Source organism: Bufo gargarizans, chromosome 4, assembly GCF_014858855.1.
Source record: "Bufo gargarizans isolate SCDJY-AF-19 chromosome 4, ASM1485885v1, whole genome shotgun sequence".
Taxonomy (NCBI): Eukaryota; Metazoa; Chordata; class Amphibia; order Anura; family Bufonidae; genus Bufo; species Bufo gargarizans.
The window spans coordinates 532499730-532520252 of record NC_058083.1 but is presented as its reverse complement, the minus strand read 5'-3'; the positions used below and the strand labels follow the sequence as shown (position 1 = coordinate 532520252).

Below are 20523 nucleotides of genomic sequence, written 5' to 3'. Positions count from 1 at the left end.
TGGGGGTGATTGACTGCGGTTGGTCAGTAAGTGATATCCGGTTCATCCACTGATCTGTGTGATAGTGAATGACCCGGATAGTCGGCTCGTGGACCGGGAACCCACATGGTGGCAGTTACCGAAGTGTAGTGGGGGGTGTTAGCCGAATGGTAATACCCCGGTCACGTGAGGTCTCTGTGTGTGCGCAGACTCCGTCACAGACCACTACGTCACAGCTGTGGGATCCGGAGCGATCGGATCCATAGTTCGTGACAAGCACGCCACAACAACCATCACCACCAGCTGATATGAAACGTCTTAGCAGGAGGCAGCATTTCAGCAATATGGTGGAGCAGTATGTGTGCACACGCCTACACGTACTGAATGACGGGTCTGCCCCCTTCAACTTCTGGGTCTCCAAATTGGGCACATGGCCTAAGCCTGCCCTTGACGCCTTGGAGGTGCTGGCCTGCCCTGCAGCCAGTGTATTGCCTGAACATGTGTTTAGCACGACTGGAGGGGGTTATCACAGACAAGCGCAGCCGCCTGTCCACAGCCAATGTGGACAAGCTCACGTTCATTAAAATGAGCAAGGCATGGATCTCACAGGACTTGTCCGTACCTTGTGCAGAATAGACATGTATACTGGCCTAACCCAGCCATTGTTATACTACAGCACAATAGCTCATTGTTGTATTTTGGATATTTCCCACTCATTTTGAGTATAACCTAATAAAAAAAAAAAATTTAAACAAAAAAACAGTATTGGCTACCTCGTCCTCCACCGCCGCTTCCACCTAGACCGCTACGTCCACCGCCTCCTCAAACTCCTACTACATATGGACCTCCACCTCATAAATCAAGATTTTTTTTTGTGCGTATTTTACTTTATGTCATTTCACCTATTTGTCTGTTACATTTTCGGGTGAAATTCACCAATATTTGGGTGTGATATACCCCTGCTATACCTAGTAGACAGGTAAAAAAAAAATCACTAATTTGTCTGTTATATATTCTGGTGAAATTCACCAATTTTTGGCGGTGATATACCCCTGCTATACCTAGTAGACAGGTAAAAACATTTCACTAATTTGTCTTACATTCTTGGTTGACATTTGACCATTTTTGCAGTGATTAAACCCCTGCTCTGCGTAGGTGACAGGGACATAAATTTCTCAAATTCTTCTTTAATTGACGCACACCCCCTCCTTTCATTCAGTGCTTAAACTTTAACAACTTGTCTCACATTTGCCCTTCAATAATTTGTCCCACATTTCTGCTCGATTATATTTAATTTCAAACAATTAACCTCCCCTGAATGTGGTATCTCTTTCTCACGCTCCCTCTCCGGCCTGGAACCCTAATTCCCGCCACCCGTGATCACCATGGTAGGCGCAGAAAAGAACATCGAAAGTTATTAGAGAAGATATCCAATTGGATCATTAACATCACGGGGATGTGGGACATGGTGGAGCAGTATGTGTGCACACTGCCTAACAGGTACTGAATGACGGGTCTGCCCCCTTCAACTTCTGGGTCTCCAAATTGGCCACATGGCCTAAGCTTGCCCTTTATGCCTTAGAGATGCTGGCCTGCACTGCAGTCAGTGCATTGTCTGAACGTTTGTTTAGCATGGCTGGAGGGGGTTATCACAGGTTATGTTTCCCAATGTTTTGGGGTGTACCCTACTTTAAAAAAATAAATTAAAATTAAAACCAATAACAGTGTAGGCTACCTCCTCCTCCTCCACCGCAGCTTCCACCTACACCGCCACATCCACTGCCTCCTCAACCTCCTACTCCATATGGACCTCGTCCTCCTAGATCAAGATTGTTATTTTTAATTTTTATGTATTTTATGTTATTTTAAGTCATTTCCCTATCCACATTTGTTTGCAGAGCACTTGCCATGCCCTTAACCACAATTTGCTGGCATTTTCAGCCCTCTAGCCCTTTCCATGACATTTTTAGAGGCATTTCAGTGCTCGAAAGTTCTGGTCCCCATTGATTTCAATGTGGTTCGGGGTCAAGTTTGGGTGCCGAACTCTAACTTTTTTATGAAGTTCGGCCGAACCCGAACATCCAGGTGTCCGCTCAACTCTAATGGTGGCAGGTGTTTCTATCCAGACTATACAGTCCAATGCATCCCAATGTCAACAGACAAAAGTTCCAGAAATTCAACAGATACCACCAAAAATGAATATAAAAGTAATCATGAGTGGAAGGAAATTTAACATTTGTACATGTACACACCACCTGTGTATACGCTTAATGTATGGCCCTATTATGTGCTTTACAAAACCATATCTCACCCAAGTGCTTAATGAGCTTTGAGGAAAATTATCAAAACTAGAGCAGGTGGCCACCATTCAGATTCCAACTATAATAGGACAACCTTTGGAAAATTAAATAAGTAATTTGATTGGTTGTCATGGGCAAAAACTCCATTTTCCTTTCAACAAGCTCTGATACATCTTCTCCTCCTTTTGCTTTGATCGCTGTTGTGCCCTATTTGTGCTTTACATATTATAGCAACTTTCTTCTTTAATTTTATTACACCTTTTTTTTCCTTTTTTTTCCTTGTATCCCCCTTAACCCCGTTTTTACCATTGTTCCATTGCTGCATTCAATATTTTTTAATTGCAATTTTAGGGCACATACATAACTTAATGTTTTATTTTTGTTAACTCTTTTTGGGTTGGAATGTGAAAAAACAACAGCAATTCCACTACTGATTTTTGCATTTTACATTTTACAATGTTTACCATGTGGTATAAAAAATATGTTTGCTTCATTCTGCAGATCAGTACGATTGCTCGAATACACCTAAATAGGAAGGAGCCGTCCCATAGAAGTGAATAGGATGGCTTCTTGTAATTACACTGCTAACTGCTGAAATGTCGACGACAAGCAGGTAAACCATGAAAGGAAGGCAGCACTAGCACGAAGCGTGGCCTTCTCTTTAACCACTTCAGCCCCGCTAGGTGAAACCCCCTTCATGACCAGGCCACTTTTTACACTTCGGCACTACACTCCTTTCACCGTTTATCGCTCGGTCATGCAACTTACCACCCAAATGAATTTTACCTCCTTTTCTTCTCACTAATGGAGCTTTCATTTGGTGGTATTTTATTGCTGCTGACATTTTTACTTTTTTTGTTATTAATCAAAATGTAACGATTTTTTTGCAAAAAAATGACATTTTTCACTTTCAGCTGTGAAATTTTGCAAAAAAAACGACATCCATATATAAATTTTTCGCTAAATTTATAGTTCTACATGTCTTTGATAAAAAAAAAATGTTTGGGCAAAAAAAAATGGTTTGGGTAAAAGTTATAGCATTTACAAACTATGGTACAAAAATGTGAATTTCCGCTTTTTGAAACGGCTCTGATTTTCTGAGCACCTGTCATGTTTCCTGAGGTTCTACAATGCCCAGACAGTATAACTACCCCACAAATGACCCCATTTCGGAAAGTAGACACCCTAAGGTATTCGCTGATGGGCATAGTGAGTTCATAGAACTTTTTATTTTTTGTCACAAGTTAGCGGAAAATGATGATGATTTTTATTTTTTTTTTCTTACAAAGTCTCATATTGCACTAACTTGCGACAAAAAATAAAAAATTCTAGGAACTCGCCATGCCCCTCACAGAATACCTTGGGGTGTCTTCTTTCCAAAATGGGGTCACTTGTGGCGTAGTTATACTGCCCTGGCAATTTAGGGGCCCAAATGTGTGAGAAGAACTTTGCAATCAAAATGTGTAAGAAATGACTGGTGAAATCTGAAAGGTGCACTTTGGAATATGCGCCCCTTTGCCCACCTTGGCATCAAAAAAGTGTCACACATCTGGTATCGCCGTACTCAGGAGAAGTTGGGGAATGTGTTTTGGGGTGTAATTTTACATATACCCATGCTGGGTGAGAGAAATATCTTGGCAAAAGACAACTTTTCCCATTTTTTTATACAAAGTTGGCATTTGACCAAGATATTTTTCTCACCCAGCATGGGTATATGTAAAATTACACCCCAAAACACATTCCCCAACTTCTCCTGAGTACGGCGATACCAGATGTGTGACACTTTTTTGATGCCAAGGTGGGCAAAGGGGCGCATATTCCAAAGTGCACCTTTCAGATTTCACCGGTCATTTTTTACAGATTTTGATTGCAAAGTACTTCTCACACATTTGGGCCCCTAAATTGCCAGGGCAGTATAACTACGCCACAAGTGACCCCATTTTGGAAAGAAGACATCCCAAGGTATTCCGTGAGGGGCATGGCGAGTTCCTAGAATTTTTTATTTTTTGTCACAAGTTAGCGGAAATGATGATTTTTTTTTCTTTCTCTTTTTTCCTTACAAAGTCTCATATTCCACTAACTTGCGACAAAAAATAAAAAATTCTAGGAACTCGCCATGCCCCTCACGGAATACCTTGGGGTGTCTTCTTTCCAAAATGGGGTCACTTGTGGCGTAGTTATACTGCCCTGGCAATTTAGGGGCCCATATGTGTGAGAAGTACTTTGCAATCAAAATCTGTAAAAAATGACCGGTGAAATCCGAAAGGTGCACTTTGGAATATGCGCCCCTTTGCCCACCTTGGCATCAAAAAAGTGTCACACATCTGGTATCGCCGTACTCAGGAGAAGTTGGGGAATGTGTTTTGGGGTGTCATTTTACATATACCCATGCTGGGTGAGAGAAATATCTTGGCAAACGACAACTTTTCCCATTTTTTTATACAAAGTTGGCATTTGACCAAGATATTTTTCTCACCCAGCATGGGTATATGTAAAATGACACCCCAAAACACATTCCCCAACTTCTCCTGAGTACGGCGATACCAGATGTGTCACACTTTTTTGCTGCCAAGGTGGGCAAAGGGGCACATATTCCAAAGTGCACCTTTCGGATTTTGCAGGGCATTTTTTACACATTTTGATTGCAAGGTACTTCTTACACATTTGGGCCCCTAAATTGCCAGGGCAGTATAACTACGCCACAAGTGACCCCATTTTGGAAAGAAGACACCCCAAGGTATTCCGTGAGGGGCACTGCGAGTTCCTAGAATTTTTTATTTTTTTGTCACAAGTTAGCGGAAAATGATGATGTTTTTTTTTTTTTTTTTCTTACAAAGTCTCATATTCCACTAACTTGCGACAAAAAATAAAAAATTCTAGGAACTCACCATGCCCCTCACAGAATACCTTGGGGTGTCTTCTTTCCAAAATGGGGTCACTTGTGGGGTAGTTATACTGCCCTGGCAATTTAGGGGCCCAAATGTGTGAGAAGTACTTTGCAATCAAAATGTGTAAAAAATGGCCTGCAAAATCCGAAAGGTGCACTGTGGAATATGTGCCCCTTTGCCCACCTTGGCATCAAAAAAGTGTCACACATCTGGTATCGCCGTACTCAGGAGAAGTTGGGGAATGTGTTTTGGGGTGCCATTTTACATATACCCATGCTGGGTGAGAGAAATATGTTGGCAAAAGACAACTTTTCCCATTTTTTTATACAAAGTTGGCATTTGACCAAGATATTTATCTCACCCAGCATGGGTATATGTAAAATGACACCCCAAAACACATTCCCCAACTTCGAGTACGGCGATACCAGATGTGTCACACTTTTTTGCAGCCTAGATGCGCAAAGGTGCCCAAATTCCTTTTAGGAGGGCATTTTTAGACATTTGGATCCCAGACTTCTTCTCACGCTTTAGGGCCCCTAAAAAGCCAGCGCAGTATAAATACCCCACATGTGACCCCACTTTGGAAAGAAGACACCCCAAGGTATCCAATGAGGGGCCTGGCAAGTTCATAGAAATTTTTTTTTTTTCACATAAGTTAGCGGAAATTGATTTTTTTTTGTTTTTTCTCACAAAGTCTCACTTTCCGCTAACTTAGGACAAAAATTTCAATCTTTCATGGACTCAATATGCCCCTCAGCAAATACCTTGGGGTGTCTTCTTTCCAAAATGGGGTCAGTTGTGGGGTGTTTGTACTGCCCTGGCATTTGAGGGTCTCCGCAATCATTACATGTATGGCCAGCATTAGGAGTTTCTGCTATCCTCCTTATATTGAGCATACAGGTAATGAGATTTTTTTTTCCGTTCAGCCTCTGGGCTGAAAGAAAAAAATGAACGGCACAGATTTCTTCATTCGCATCGATCAATGTGGATGAAAAAATCTCTGCCAAAAAAAAAAAATGGAGGGGAAAGGCGTCTGCCAGGACATAGGAGCTCCGCCCTACATCCATACCCACTTAGCTCGTATGCCCTGGCAAACCAGATTTCTCCATTCGCATCAATCGATGTGGATGAATAAATCATTGCCGGGATTTTTTTTTTTTTATATATATATATACAAAGTGTTTGCCAAAGCATAGGAACGCCGCCTCCTCCTCAGCTCGTATGCCTTGGCAAACGTATCTGTCACTGCAGAGGAGAAAATCCCGTCTTGCAGCGCCGCATACACCGACTTTTGTGTAATCTGACAGCAGCGCAATGCTTCTGTCAGAATGCACATCGGTGCTGCAGCTGGTAGATCGGTTGGTCCACCTGGAAGGTAAAAAGCCAAAAAAAAAAAAAAAAAAAAAAAGAAAAAACCAGGCCACAACGCAATAATTTTATTAACTTTGGAACAGAACATGTAACTTTAACTTTTGGAACTAAACATTAACCTGTTTGCTTACCTGTTTTTTTTTTTTTGTTTTTTTTTTGTTTTTTTACCTTTATAGAACAAACCTCTCCTTCCCCATGGGTCAATGTGCAAAGCGCAAATCGCCCAAAGATGTGGCGAAGTGCGTTATGCACTTTGTCCCATGTGAAAGGAGACGTTTGCAGCAGCTGTGAGTGAATGGGCCCTAATAGCCCTGTGTGCCTATCCTGGTGAGATGTGATCCCTATGCTAGGTGTACCTGTGTGTGGTACTTTCGGAAACACTCCCCTAAGCATAGGGCAGGGTGGTCGGGACAGTCAGGACAGAAATAGCGGGTGTCACGCCTTATTCCACTCCTGCTACAGACACGACATTTTTTTCGGGGTGGCGGTCGGTTTGAGGTACCAGCAACGACACTGGGGAAGTGTCGCTCGTGTAGACGGCTAACTACACTGGTGGATGGGGCCACGGAACCTCCTGGATACAGGAGGTTCGCGATGATCTCTTCCTGAAATTTGAGGAAGGATCCAGTTCTCCCAGCCTTACTGTAGAGAACAAAACTATTGTACAGAGCCAATTGAATTAAATATACAGACACCTTCTTATACCAGCGTCTGGTGCGTCGGGAAACTAAATACGGAGCCAACATCTGGTCATTGAAGTCGACCCCTCCCATGTGGAGGTTATAGTCGTGGACTGAGAGGGGCTTTTCAATGACACGGGTTGCTCGCTCAATTTGTATTGTCGTGTCTGCGTGAATGGAGGAGAGCATGTAAACGTCACGCTTGTCTCTCCATTTCACCGCGAGCAGTTCTTCGTTACACAGTGCGGCCCTCTGCCCCCTTGCAAGACGGGTGCTAACGAGCCGTTGGGGGAAGCCCGCGCGACTAGTTCGCGCGGTACCACAGGTGCCAATCCGTTCTAGAAACAAATGCCTAAAGAGGGCCACACTTGTGTAGAAATTGTCCACATAAAGATGGTACCCCTTGCCGAATAAGGGTGACACCAAGTCCCAAACTGTCTTCCCACTGCTCCCCAGGTAGTCAGGGCAACCGACCGGCTCCAGGGTCTGATCTTTTCCCTCATAGACCCGAAATTTGTGGGTATAGCCTGTGGCCCTTTCACAGAGCTTATACAATTTGACCCCATACCGGGCGCGCTTGCTTGGGATGTATTGTTTGAAGCCAAGGCGCCCGGTAAAATGTATCAGGGACTCGTCTATGCAGATGTTTTGCTCAGGGGTATACAAATCTGCAAATTTCTGGTTGAAATGGTCTATGAGGGGCCGAATTTTGTGGAGCCGGTCAAAAGCAGGGTGGCCCCTGGGACGGGAGGCGGTGTTGTCGCTAAAGTGCAGGAAACGCAGGATGACCTCAAATCGTGTCCTGGACATAGCAGCAGAGAACATGGGCATGTGATGAATCGGGTTCGTGGACCAATATGACCGCAATTCATGCTTTTTTGTCAGGCCCATGTTGAGGAGGAGGCCCAGAAAAGTTTTAAATTCGGAAACTTGGACTGGTTTCCACCGGAAAGGCTGGGCATAAAAGCTTTCCGGGTTAGCGGTGATAAATTGTGTGGCATACCTGTTTGTCTCTGCCACGACTAAGTCTAAAAGCTCCGCAGTCAAGAACAGCTCAAAAAATCCCAGGGCCGAATCGATCTGAGCTGTCTCAACCCGAACTCCAGACTGGGCGGTGAAAGGGAAAACTACGGGTGCGGCTGAAGTTGGGGACTGCCAATCAGGGTTTGCCAGCACCTCTGGGATTCTAGGGGCTCTACGGGCACGTCTTTGCGGTGGCTGCGACGGGGTCACTACTGCACGTGCCACCGTACCAGCTTCAACTGCCCTTCTGGTGCTCGCTACTTCACCAGGTTGTACGGCAGTGCTGGTACTAGGTCCAGGGAGGGCTGGGCTGCTGGTGTATGCCTCACCACGTAATCCGACAGCACCAGCCCCACTCTGCTGCTCTTGAAGCGGATCCTGCGCAACCTGCGGTCTAGCGACACGGGGCCGGGTACGCCTGGTGCTATCAGGGACCTCAGCCTCCTCGTCCGAACTTTGGGTCAGAGAGCCACTGCTTTCTACAGGTTCGTATTCTGACCCGCTGGATTCATCAGATGAGGGTTCCCACTCCTCATCCGACTGGGTCAGAAGCCTGTAGGCCTCTTCAGAAGAATACCCCCTGTTAGACATGTGGGCAACTAAATTTCCGGGTATTCCCTGAGACTACCCAAGAAAAAAAAAGCAAGCCTGTCTTACAAATGGGAGGCTAGCGAAGTACCGGAGGCCGCTGCGGTTGATAAAAAATATCAAAACTGATTTTTTTATCGCCGCAGTGCGTGTAAAGTGAATGTGCAGCGATCAAAAAAAAAATATTTTTTTTGTCACTGCGGTGGGGCGGGCGTGGGTGTACGCACGTGTGGTCGACCGATCAGGCCTGATCGGGCAAACACTGCGTTTTGGGTGGAGGGCGAACTAAAGTGACACTAGTACAATTATAGATCTGACCGTGATCAGTTTTGATCACTTCCAGATACTATAAAAGTACAAATGCTGATTAGCGATACGCTAATCAGCGAATAACGGACTGCGGTGCGGTGGGCTGGGCGCTAACTGATCGCTAACTACCTAACCAAGGGGCTTAAACTATACCTAAAACCTAACGGTCAATACCAGTGAAAAAAAAAAGTGACAGTTTACACTGATCACTTTTTTCCTTTCACTAGTGATTGACAGGGGGGATAAAAGGGGTGATCAAAGGGTTAATTGGGGTGATCTGGGGGCTAAGTGTGGTGTGGTGGGTACTCACAGTAATGATGTGCTCCTCTGCTCCTCTGCTGGAACCAACCGACCAAAAGAAGGAGCAGAGGAGCACAGCAGCCATATAACCCCATCATATTTACTAATATGTGGGGTTAAATGGCTGCTGATTGGTTTTTTTGAAAATCAGCAGCCTGCCAGCCAATGATCGTGGCCGGCAGGCTGCTGACGAAATACTCTGCAGTGAAATGCCGGGCCGGCTGTGACGTAATCTCGTGTCTCGCGAGAGGACGCGCCGATGCGTCCAGGAGGAACTAATCAACCACCTCCCGGACGCATCGGTGCGTACAGCGGTCGGGAGGTGGTTAATTACAGTATTTCCCCCCCCCCCCCATAAGACGCACTTTTTCCCCCAAAAGTGGGGGAAAAGTGCCCCTGCGTCTTATGGGGCAAATGCCGCCATTTTACATCGCAGTCTGCGATGTATCAGCGGGGAGGGAGGAGGGGTCGGTGTCATGCAAATGCACTGTACTCCGGCCCCACAGCTCACTAACTTCCATAATGCCTAAACCTTTTATAATAATAGCTTTCATTGAAGTTCCAATCCCCGGCCCCATCTGTACTACTTACTAAATGTCCTGTAGCAGGCAAAGCAGGGCGGGCGGCCGGCCGTAACTCACTGACGTCACAGGACTGCGCCGCCTACTTCATTCATATAGTAGGCGGCGCAGGCATGTGACGTCAGTGAGTTACGTCCGGCCGCCCGCCCTGCTCTGCCTGCTACAGGACATTTAGTAAGTAGTACAGCTGGGGCTGGGGATTGGAACTTCAATGAAAGCTATTATTATAAAATGTTTAGGCAATAAAGCAGTGAGTGAGCGTTGGGGCTGGAGTACAGTGACCACACCGGCCCTGCCGCATTTGCATGACACCGGCCCCTTGGTATATTATGCCATCTGTGGATGCCACTATTATTAGGTGGGGGGTACGTGGATGGCACTGTTATAGGGGAGGGTGATCTGTGGATGGCACTGTTATGGGGTGGGGGATCTGAGGGTGACACATATATAGCAGTGCCATCCACAGATCCACCCCCCATAACAGTGCCATCCACAGATCCACCCCCCATAACAGTGCCATCCACAGATCACCCCCCATAACAGTGCCATCCACATATCCCCCATAACAGTGCCATCCACATATCCCCCATTACAGTGTCATCCACAGATCACCCCCCCCCATAACAGTGCCCCCCTCAGATCCCCTCATAACAGTGCCATCCACAGATCCCCCATAGAAGTGTCATGCACAGACCACCATTAGTTCAAAACCCACCAAAAGCACACCTTTTGGTAAAAAATATATTTTTTCTTATTTTCCTCCTCAAAAACCTAGGTGCGTCTTATAGGGCGAAAAATTCGGTAACCACGTGTCGGACCACTGCCGCTATGATATTGATGAACCTAACCTCAGGATTGGTCATCAATATAAAAATCCTGGAAAACCCCTTTAAAGGGACACTGACAGGCCCAACAAGCATATTTAGGCATCTATATGACAGTACAGGTCTTATAAGGGGTATTAAAATCATCTAAGTATCCCCCCTGTCCACATTCTAAATACAGTAAACTGAAGTTTTATAACTTGCTTGAACCGTCTTCAATCTGCCCAAGGGGCGGCGTTTCACCTCCACTTGCGCCCCCAGCCAGCCGCTCCCAACTGCCGTTTTGAAGCGCCGCCCAGCTCATCAATATTCACTTTGCTGGACGGCTTCTGCTGTCCCCGCTCTGAAGCGCTGCGCTGAACAGTGCCCGGCGCATGCGCCGGATCTTGTGAAGTCAGGGACAGTAGTAGCCGCCCAGCAAAGTGAATATTGATGAGCTGGGCGGCGCTTCAAAACGGCAGTTGGGAGCGGCTGGCTGGGCGCAAGTGGAGGTGAAACGCCGCCCCTTGGGCAGATTGAAGACGGTTCAAGCAAGTTATAAAACTTCAGTTTACTGTATTTAGAATATGGACAGGGGGGATACTTAGATGATTTTAATACCCCTTATAAGACCTGTACTGTCATATAGATACCTAAATATGCTTGTTGGGCCTGTCAGTGTCCCTTTAAGCTCATGAACCCTGATCATGACGGTTGGATGGCTGAAACATGCAGGGGAACTTTAAGTTTAGTCTTTATTTTAACGTAAATTGAAAAGACTTGAGAATAAATAAGCTTATGCAGGCTAAGTGAATAAATATATTTACTAAATGTGATAAAAAATATAAAACAGACAAATCATATACAGAGTACTAAAAGTAAATAATTGCTGGTCTGCAACACTATACAATATGGGGGGAACTCCTGTCGCCATGTAGACGCACATGGCCGACACCCCATGGTGATAAGAAACAGAGACAGATCTACAACATTCTACCTGGATGATGTTTAATGGAGTTCCCATTAACTGTCATTCACAAGGTTTATCCCTTTCAGCCTCTCCTCCTAAGGACGTCCAGTGTGCGGCACGCAGGGCAGAGATAATGTGCGGCACGCAGGGCAGAGATAATCACTCAGGAATGCAGCCTTCTCAGTACAATGGGGGATACGTGCATGTTATCTAACGATCCCCGACTCACCACATTACAAGGAATATCATTGCAAAAAGGTGATATAATAGTTAAAGGGGACAGAACCAAATCAGTACCTAATTATGTATGTAAAATACACTTACAACACAATGTATTTTCTCTTACTGTCTGATATCATTGGCGGTGTTGTACTGCAGGCGCACTGTCACCAGCCATATAGCCAGGACTGTGCGTGAAACAATTAAAGGGGTTGTGCAGCAATATATATTAATGATCTATCCTCAGGTTATCAATATCAGATTGGCAGGGGTACGACAGCCGGCACCCCCACTGATCAGCTGTTTGAAGAGGAGGCAGCTGCAAGTGAATGGAGAGAGTACCTGTCATTACATTGCGCCGCCCAAACTTTCAACATGACAGGCAGTATAATGAAGAAAAGCAGCGCTCCTCTACAACAGCTTATTAGCGGGGGCACCGGGTGTCAGACCCCCGCCAATCTGATATTAATGACCGATTCTGAGGATCAATAATATATATTGCTGCATAACCCCTTTAAGAAAGTGATGCCATTCGGGTCTATTATATGAAATAGGCTAGAGTACTGATCGGTGACATCGGCTCAGAGTTAGATATGACGAATACACAGATAATGATTAGATGGCGATCGGCTCCCGGTTTTGGCGCTCTCAGATGCCATTGTCACATTTGACCACAGCATCTGGGAGAGCTAACACTGGGAGCCGCGAGCTTCCCGGACTGGTCCACCGTCCCCTGGCTGACATCAAGGAAGGAGTCCCATACTAGTAATAGGCCCGAGCCTTCACAAGGCTCCCAGCTCAATTACTAGTATATTCCAATGCTGGCCTGCAGGAGGCAGCATTGCATTGGAATATATTGCATCTTGTATACGCATAGATATCCATTACCGAATACAAGTGGCAATTTAATGATCGCTTGTTATAGTTACTTTGTGTGATTTAGTTTAAAAAGTAAAAAAAAATATAAAAAAATGTTAAATTCAAATCACCTGCTTCCCTTAGAAAAAAAAAAGTAAGCAATTAAAAAATCAAACATCATGGGCATCGCCACGTCCAAAAACACCTGTACTATAAAAATAATACAAATACAGTGCAAATAACACCTAATAATAATAACACCCCATGGGTCCATATACTGCAGGTTTATAACTGAGGCCGATCGTATCATGTGACCTTTACTCAGAAGCGGCATTTACCCTCCAGTCTTTTTGTGATTGTTTCTGTCCATATTGGGTCACATTGTACCGGTGCCAAGGAAGATGATGAATATATTGGGGCACTATATCCAGGAGGAGGAGGTTTCTCTGAACTTCCGATCAGATTTCCCATTAATAAAGACATTTACAGTCAAACGAGATTTATGAAAGGTTCTTACCATTCGCGGACACTGATCCGGGTTTTTGGAGCTCACTCGTCGTTCCACCAGAACTTTCCTGCAGTAAAGATCCCACATTAAAGACATGAGAAAACAGAAAACTATACTGCACTGCTAGCTTATCTTATATCCAGGCCAAGATCAAACACCCCTAGAAGACATGAACCTTTCTGCCCTGAAGAAGAAGGATCTCCTCACGTGGTGATCAGACAGGATCAACATTCAGACAAGTATCTTACACATATGAAATGTGACATTTTTCTGCATGAAATGACTAGTGTTGATCACGAATATTCGAATTTCGAATTTTTATCGCGAATATAGGTACTTCGAAAATTCGCGAATATTTCGAATATAGTTATATATATTCGCAATTTCGAATATTCGAATTTTTTCAGATTTTTTTTCTTTCCGATTAATTTTTTTAAATCTGTACACATGATCCCTTCCTGCTTCTAGCTTGTGGGCCAATAAGAAGGCTGCAATAAACTTGACTTTAGGAGTAGTGATGAGCGGCAGGTTCATATTCGAAAATGCACGATTTTTTTTTCTTGAAGAAATCGGCAAGGTAATGATTGTGTAATATGCGAATTTTCGTAATTCGAATTTTCGTAATTCAAATTTTTATTGCGAATTTTTCAACTTTTAGACAAAGAAAATTATAGCACTATATTAGCTAAATTGCTCTATATTCGTTTTTTCGAATATTCGCTATATTGCTATATATTCTTGTTTTAGAATATTACAAATATTCGAAAAAACGAAGTTATAGCAATATAGCGAATATTCGAAAAAAAACGAATATAGAGCAATTTAGCTAATATAGTGCTATAATCTTTTTTGTCTAATAGTTGTAATTTTTTTCTCATCTGAAGTTCAGATTGGAAAAAAAATACAACTATAAAAAAAAAGATTATAGCACTATATTAGCTAAATTGCTCTATATTTGTTTTTTTCGAATATTCGCTATATTGCTATATATTACGAATATTTGAAAAAACTGTTATAGCAATATAGCGAATATTCAAAAAATCAAATATAGAGCAATTTAGCTAAAAGTGCTATAATCTTCTTTGTCTAATAGTTGTAAGTTGAAAAATTCGCAATAAAAATTTCGAATCCGAAAATCCGAATTACGAAAATTCGCATATTACACAATCATTACCTTGCCGATTTTTTTCAAGGAAAAAAAAAACGCGAATTTTCGAATATTCGACGAATATTCTAAAAAATATTCGCGAAATATCGCGAATTCGAATATGACCCCTGCCGCTCATCACTAGAAATGACCTGATCCTATCCTGGAGAGGACGCTGAGCTCATCACCTCCAGTTCTTACATTATTGTATGGTAAAAAGCCTGTCATTGCTTCTGGAGACTGAACCTTATATCCACTTGCTCTCGTCCTTTGTGGTGACCGGATTCTAGATGAGAAGGTAATAATGTTTTGCATAAGCAGGAAGATTCTGTACCTGATGAGTCAGTCACTGACTGTTAATACAGGACAGTATCTGCTGTAGATGCAGCTGACTGGCATTGTGCTGTCATTTAGTCTATGACTTACATCTACTCTGCAGGACTTTACTTTTACCCACATTGAATCTCAGCTGCTAAGTGGATGCCCAAACAGGAGAACATTTATTACAATCTTTTATGACACCAGAAACCATTTGTAGCCAACAACAAGATGCAATGGAGCCTACAGTATACTCCACTGCTGCTGGGGTTCCGGCATATGAGGAAGCAAAGAAAATCAGCTGCGGAAGCAGCAAAGAGCGATGGACCCAAAGTAACCCAGAATGTCTGTAAGTAACAGTGTGTGTGTACTGTATATACTGTATAAATCCCATGCACCTTAAGGATCCTATAATGTCACGGGGTCACATGACATTCTCAAGTGACGTGACTCTGAAGCAGGTGCAGGCTTATGTGGCAGGAAGACCCTTTCATACACTTAGGAGGAGTTTGTCCCCGGGCTCTTTTGAAGCACAAATTTGTGTGTGGAGAGATAGCAACAGACGGCGACCTGTGTACTGGTGGGGGTTGGGGAAGATGTCCACCTGCCATTTCTAGTTTTGCCCCTGACAACAATCTGTAGAGGATAGGTAGAAACCTCAGCTGCACTTACTTGATGATCCAGTGGGATATTCTGCTTTTCCTGTTGACAGTTCTGGGAATACAGAGGACTGGGACATCTCTCTGGTGGATTTCTCTGACTGGATCCATCTGTAGAAAATACACACAGTGACTGAATACATTGTCTATATGTAAAGATCAGATAATGGAGGAATCTCTCAGAACTGTTCTCATCTCTACAGTCATGAAAGGGATCCTCTTACTCGGTGATGTGAGGGACTGGTGAATCTCCATCATGACGTCCTTGTACATATCCTTATGTTCTTCTAAATACTCCCACTCCTCCATGGAGAAATAGACAGCGACATCCTGACACCTTATAGGAACCTGACAACACAAAGATACAGTCATTACCAGACCCCTCTCTTGGCATTATTGTATAATGTCCCAGCATTCCCAGCAGCGCTCACCTCTCCGCTCAGTAGCTCAGCGATCCTGGTGGTAAGTTCTAGGATCTTCTGCTCATGTATCAGGGAATGAGGTGGAGGCTCAGTGATGGGGCTCTGGGTCCTGCTCCATCCTCCTGACACACGGGGTGTCACACACTCACCAGACGACTTCTTCACTACTGTGTAATCCTGTGTATGGGGAGACGCTGATCACTACAAAGATTCTAAGAATCCATCATCTTTCCAGACATTTCCCTGTTTTATTACTAGAGATAAGAGTGATGTCATGTGAGACTCTCACCTCTGCAGTTATAAAGGAGATGATCTCCAGGGTGAGGTCTAATATTCTTGCAGCCATGTGTTTTCTGTCCTTGTACAGATCCTTTTGTTCTTCTAAATACTCCCACTCCTCCATGGAGAAATAGACAGCAACATCCTGACACCTTATAGCAACCTGACAACACAAGGATACAGTCATTACCAGACCCTCCCTTGAAGTTATTGTATAATGTCCCCGCATTTTCAGCAGCGCTCACCTCTCCGCTCAGCAGCTCAGTGATCCTGGTGGTAAGTTCTAGGATCTTCTGCTCATGTATCGGGGAATGAGGTGGAGGCTCGGTGATGGGGTTCTGGGTCCTGCTCCATCCTCCTGACACACAGGGTGACACACACTCACCAGACGACTTCTTCACTACTGTGTAATCCTGTGTATGGGGAGACGCCGATCACTACAGAGATTCTAAGAATCCTTCACCTTTCCAGTCATTTCCCTGTTTTATTACTAGTGTAGGAAGGAGCAAGGGGCCATCATTGACGGAAGGTATGTGTCACCGAGATTCCTGGCCTTGGTGAGGTAAGAGCCGGTAGTTTTAAGTGTCAGCGGCAGCTAGTGCTGATTGACACTATTATTTGAAAGAAAGGCTGTAAAGCCGATCCGGGCTGGCTATTATTGGGATTAGCCAAAGTGCTGGGTGGGTGGCTCCTCCCCACACTCCAGGCTGGGTCTTTATTGGCCTATATAAACCCAGCCAGCAGTCTCAGCTGGGTGTGTTTATCCTCCATCTGACAGAGAAGCTGTGGAGACTCTGGTTTGGGATCTGTGAATTGGTGTGCTAAAGGCTTGGAAGCTGCATTCTGGAAAACAGGCACCTAAAGCCTGCTGTGGACGGCTGGGGGAAAGACTGCTAACCAGGTGAAGATTTTGTTCTATGGACATTGCATGATGTGAACAAACACCAAGACTGTGAACAGTCATTTTGTGTTTCCTTATGTGTGAATAAACACTGAACTGTTTAAGTTAAAGACTTTGTGATTGCCTCTATACTGCATCCGCTAGCCTGTCTACCAGAGCAAAACCCTACAATTGGTGTCAGATGCGGGCAAACGCAGTGAGGAAAGCCTGAAGGCCGGAAAGTTTTTTGTTTTTCCCGTGCACAAGTGCATGTCCTTTATTAAGCCGGCAAGGTTACGACCCGTGTCCCGTGACAAAATGGAGGCGGTCGTGAAATCCCTCGTGTAGGCTAACTTGCAGCAGCGGGAGGCTAACAAGCAGCAGCAGGAAACTAACCAGCTGCTATTACAACATGTAATGGCATTGCAAGCAGCCGGAGCATCCCAGAACGTCCACGATGCACGGAAAGCTGTCCGTGCGATGATCCCTAAGATGTCCCCCTTAGATGACACCGAGTCCTATCTGGCAATGTTCGAAAAGGTGGCCGTGAGGGAAAAGTTACCCTGAGACCAGTGGGCTGAGGTTGTCGTTCCGTCTCTGGCGTCTTGACCCCAGCAAATGTTTTTTGTTCTTCCCAATGATCAAGCGGCCGACTACCCGACCGTAAAAGGTAAGATCCTGGTAAGATTTGGGATGAATGTACAGGTCCTTCTCCAAAAATTTGCATATTGTGATAAAGTTAATTATTTTCTGTAATGTACTGATAAACATTAGACTTTCATATATTTTAGATTCATTACACACCAACTGAAGTAGTTCAAGCCTTTTATTGTTTTAATATTGATGATTTTGGCATACAGCTCATGAAAACCCAAATTTCCTATCTCAAAAAATTAGCATATTTTCATCCGACCAATAAAAGAAAAGTGTTTTAATACAAAAAAAAGTCAACCTTCAAATAATTATGTTCAGTTCTGCACTCAATACTTGGTCGGGAATCCTTTTGCAGAAATGACTGCTTCAATGCGGCGTGGCATGGAGGCAATCAGCCTGTGGCACTGCTGAGGTGTTATGGAGGCCCAGGATGCTTCGATAGCGGCCTTAAGCTCATCCAGAGTGTTGGGTCTTGCGTCTCTCAACTTTCTCTTCCCAATATCCCACAGATTCTCTATGGGGTTCAGGTCAGGAGAGTTGGCAGGCCAATTGAGCACAGTAATACCATGGTCAGTAAACCATTTACCAGTGGTTTTGGCACTGTGAGCAGGTGCCAGGTCGTGCTGAAAAATGACATCTTCATCTCCATAAAGCTTTTCAGCAGATGGAAGCATGAAGTGCTCCAAAATCTCCTGATAGCTAGCTGCATTAACCCTGCCCTTGATAAAACACAGTGGACCAACACCAGCAGCTGACATGGCACCCCAGACCATCACTGAATGTGGGTACTTGACTTCAGGCATTTTGGCATTTCCCTCTCCCCAGTCTTCCTCCAGACTCTGGCACCTTGATTTCCAAATGACATGCAAAATTTGCTTTCATCCGAAAAAAGTACTTTGGACCACTGAGCAACAGTCCAGTGCTGCTTCTCTGTAGCCCAGGTCAGGCGCTTCTGCCGCTGTTTCTGGTTCAAAAGTGGCTTGACCTGGGGAATGCGGCACCTGTAGCCCATTTCCTGCACACGCCTGTACACGGTGGCTCTGGATGTTTCTACTCCAGACTCAGTCCACTGCTTCCGCAGGTCCCCCAAGGTCTAGAATCGGTCCTTCTCCACAATCTTCCTCAGGGTCCGGTCACCTCTTCTCGTTGTACAGCGTTTTCTGTCACACTTTTTCCTTTCCACAGACTTCCCACTGAGGTGCCTTGATACAGCACTCTGGGAACAGCCTATTCGTTCAGAAATTTCTTTCTGTGTCTTACCCTCTTGCTTGAGGGTGTCAATGATGGCCTTCTGGACAGCAGTCAGGTCGGCAGTCTTACCCATGATTGCGGTTTTGAGTAATGAACCAGGCTGGGAGTTTTTAAAAGCCTCAGGAATCTTTTGCAGGTGTTTAGAGTTAATTAGTTGATTCAGATGATTAGGTTAATAGCTCGTTTAGAGAACCTTTTCATGATATGCTAATTTTTTTAGATAGGAATTTGGGGTTTTCATGAGCTGTATGCCAAAATCATCAATATTAAAACAATAAAAGGCTTAAACTACTTCAGTTTTGTGTAATGAATCTAAAATATATGAAAGTCTAATGTTTATCAGTACATTACAGAAAATAATGAACTTTATCACAATATGCTAATTTTTTTAGAAGGACCTGTATAGGTCCGAGCTCAGTGTGTGCACCAGTGGGAATTTAACTCGGCTGAACCCACCAGACCACAATATTATGACCTGCTACACCGGTTGCAGAAATGGCTGCAGTCTGACATATTGACTCCCACTGCAATGCTGAACCATCTGTTGGCGGATGTGTTTTGGAGGGCTTTGCCGAACCCTCTTCAGCACTGGATCAGCCAAGTGTCTCCAGGAAATGCCTAAGAGATGGTTGACCTGGTGGAGCGCTACAAGGCCACCAGAAATTTGCAGGGAGGTTCTTGTGGGATGGGGGCAGTCTAACCCTGGAAATCTGCACAACAGGCCTGGTGGCCAGTGCTAGCCAAACCCGCCCCGGAAGTATCCCCTGCAGACCTAGCCCCGGTGGTTTGCTGGCGGTGTCACGAATCTGGACACATAAGGGCCGACTGTCCCCATCGGGGTGAACCCATGGATACCAGCTATGGCTACCGCCATTTATTGTATACCAGGAATCTGTGTGCCACAGGTACCTCCGAGAGTGTAGACAATAGCCACCTGTGCCACGTGGATGTGGGGGACACTCTGGTGGTGGCACTTCTGGATGCAGGGAGCCTGGTGTCCCTGGTAAGAGCTGCCCTGGTACGGTCCGTCGAGTATACTGGCCGAAAGGTCGGCGTTGTGTGCATTCATGGGGACTTAAAAGACTATCCCACCGCCCTGGTCTCTCTATCAACGGTGGCCGGCAGGTGGACTCATGAGGTAGCCATCGCCACAAAGTTACCGTATGAACTAATAATTAGGAGAGACTTCCCCGGTTTCCCAGCACTGTGGCCGGATACGAAAGTTACCGATACCTGTGAGACAGATGTAACCCTAGCAGAGTGGCCCGGCTCAGGGGGGAGACCAGAACCCTGGGAACCTGAGTCCGAAGGGCCAGCGGTAGGTGTGACCGCCGCTTCGGTGGAAGAGGATGAGACAACACTGCTAAGTGTGATGGTGGGAGACAGGGAGGACTTGCCGCCAGGTCCGGACTAGCCGACCTCAATGTCTACAGGGATAATTTTGGTACTGCACAACATCAGGACCCAACCCTATCCCGAGCCTGGGAAAATGTATTAATAATAGATGTGGAACCACAACAACCGGGAGCAGAGTCA

At 44.9% G+C, this 20523-nt stretch overlaps 1 protein-coding gene across 2 annotated transcripts in view; it reads right to left on the bottom strand.

The window, feature by feature from the left end:
* The window catches only part of LOC122934740 (oocyte zinc finger protein XlCOF6-like), a 73555-nt gene that overhangs the window by 16508 nt on the left and 36524 nt on the right, over window positions 1-20523 (bottom strand). For both annotated transcript variants that reach the window (XM_044290416.1, XM_044290415.1), the window contains exons 3-6: window positions 16448-16615; window positions 15726-15849; window positions 15515-15612; window positions 13387-13444 (exon numbers count right to left, since the gene is read on the bottom strand). In XM_044290416.1, coding sequence (XP_044146351.1) covers window positions 13387-13444; window positions 15515-15612; window positions 15726-15849; window positions 16448-16615 — 448 coding nt within the window. The remainder of the gene's footprint in view (window positions 1-13386; window positions 13445-15514; window positions 15613-15725; window positions 15850-16447; window positions 16616-20523) is intronic.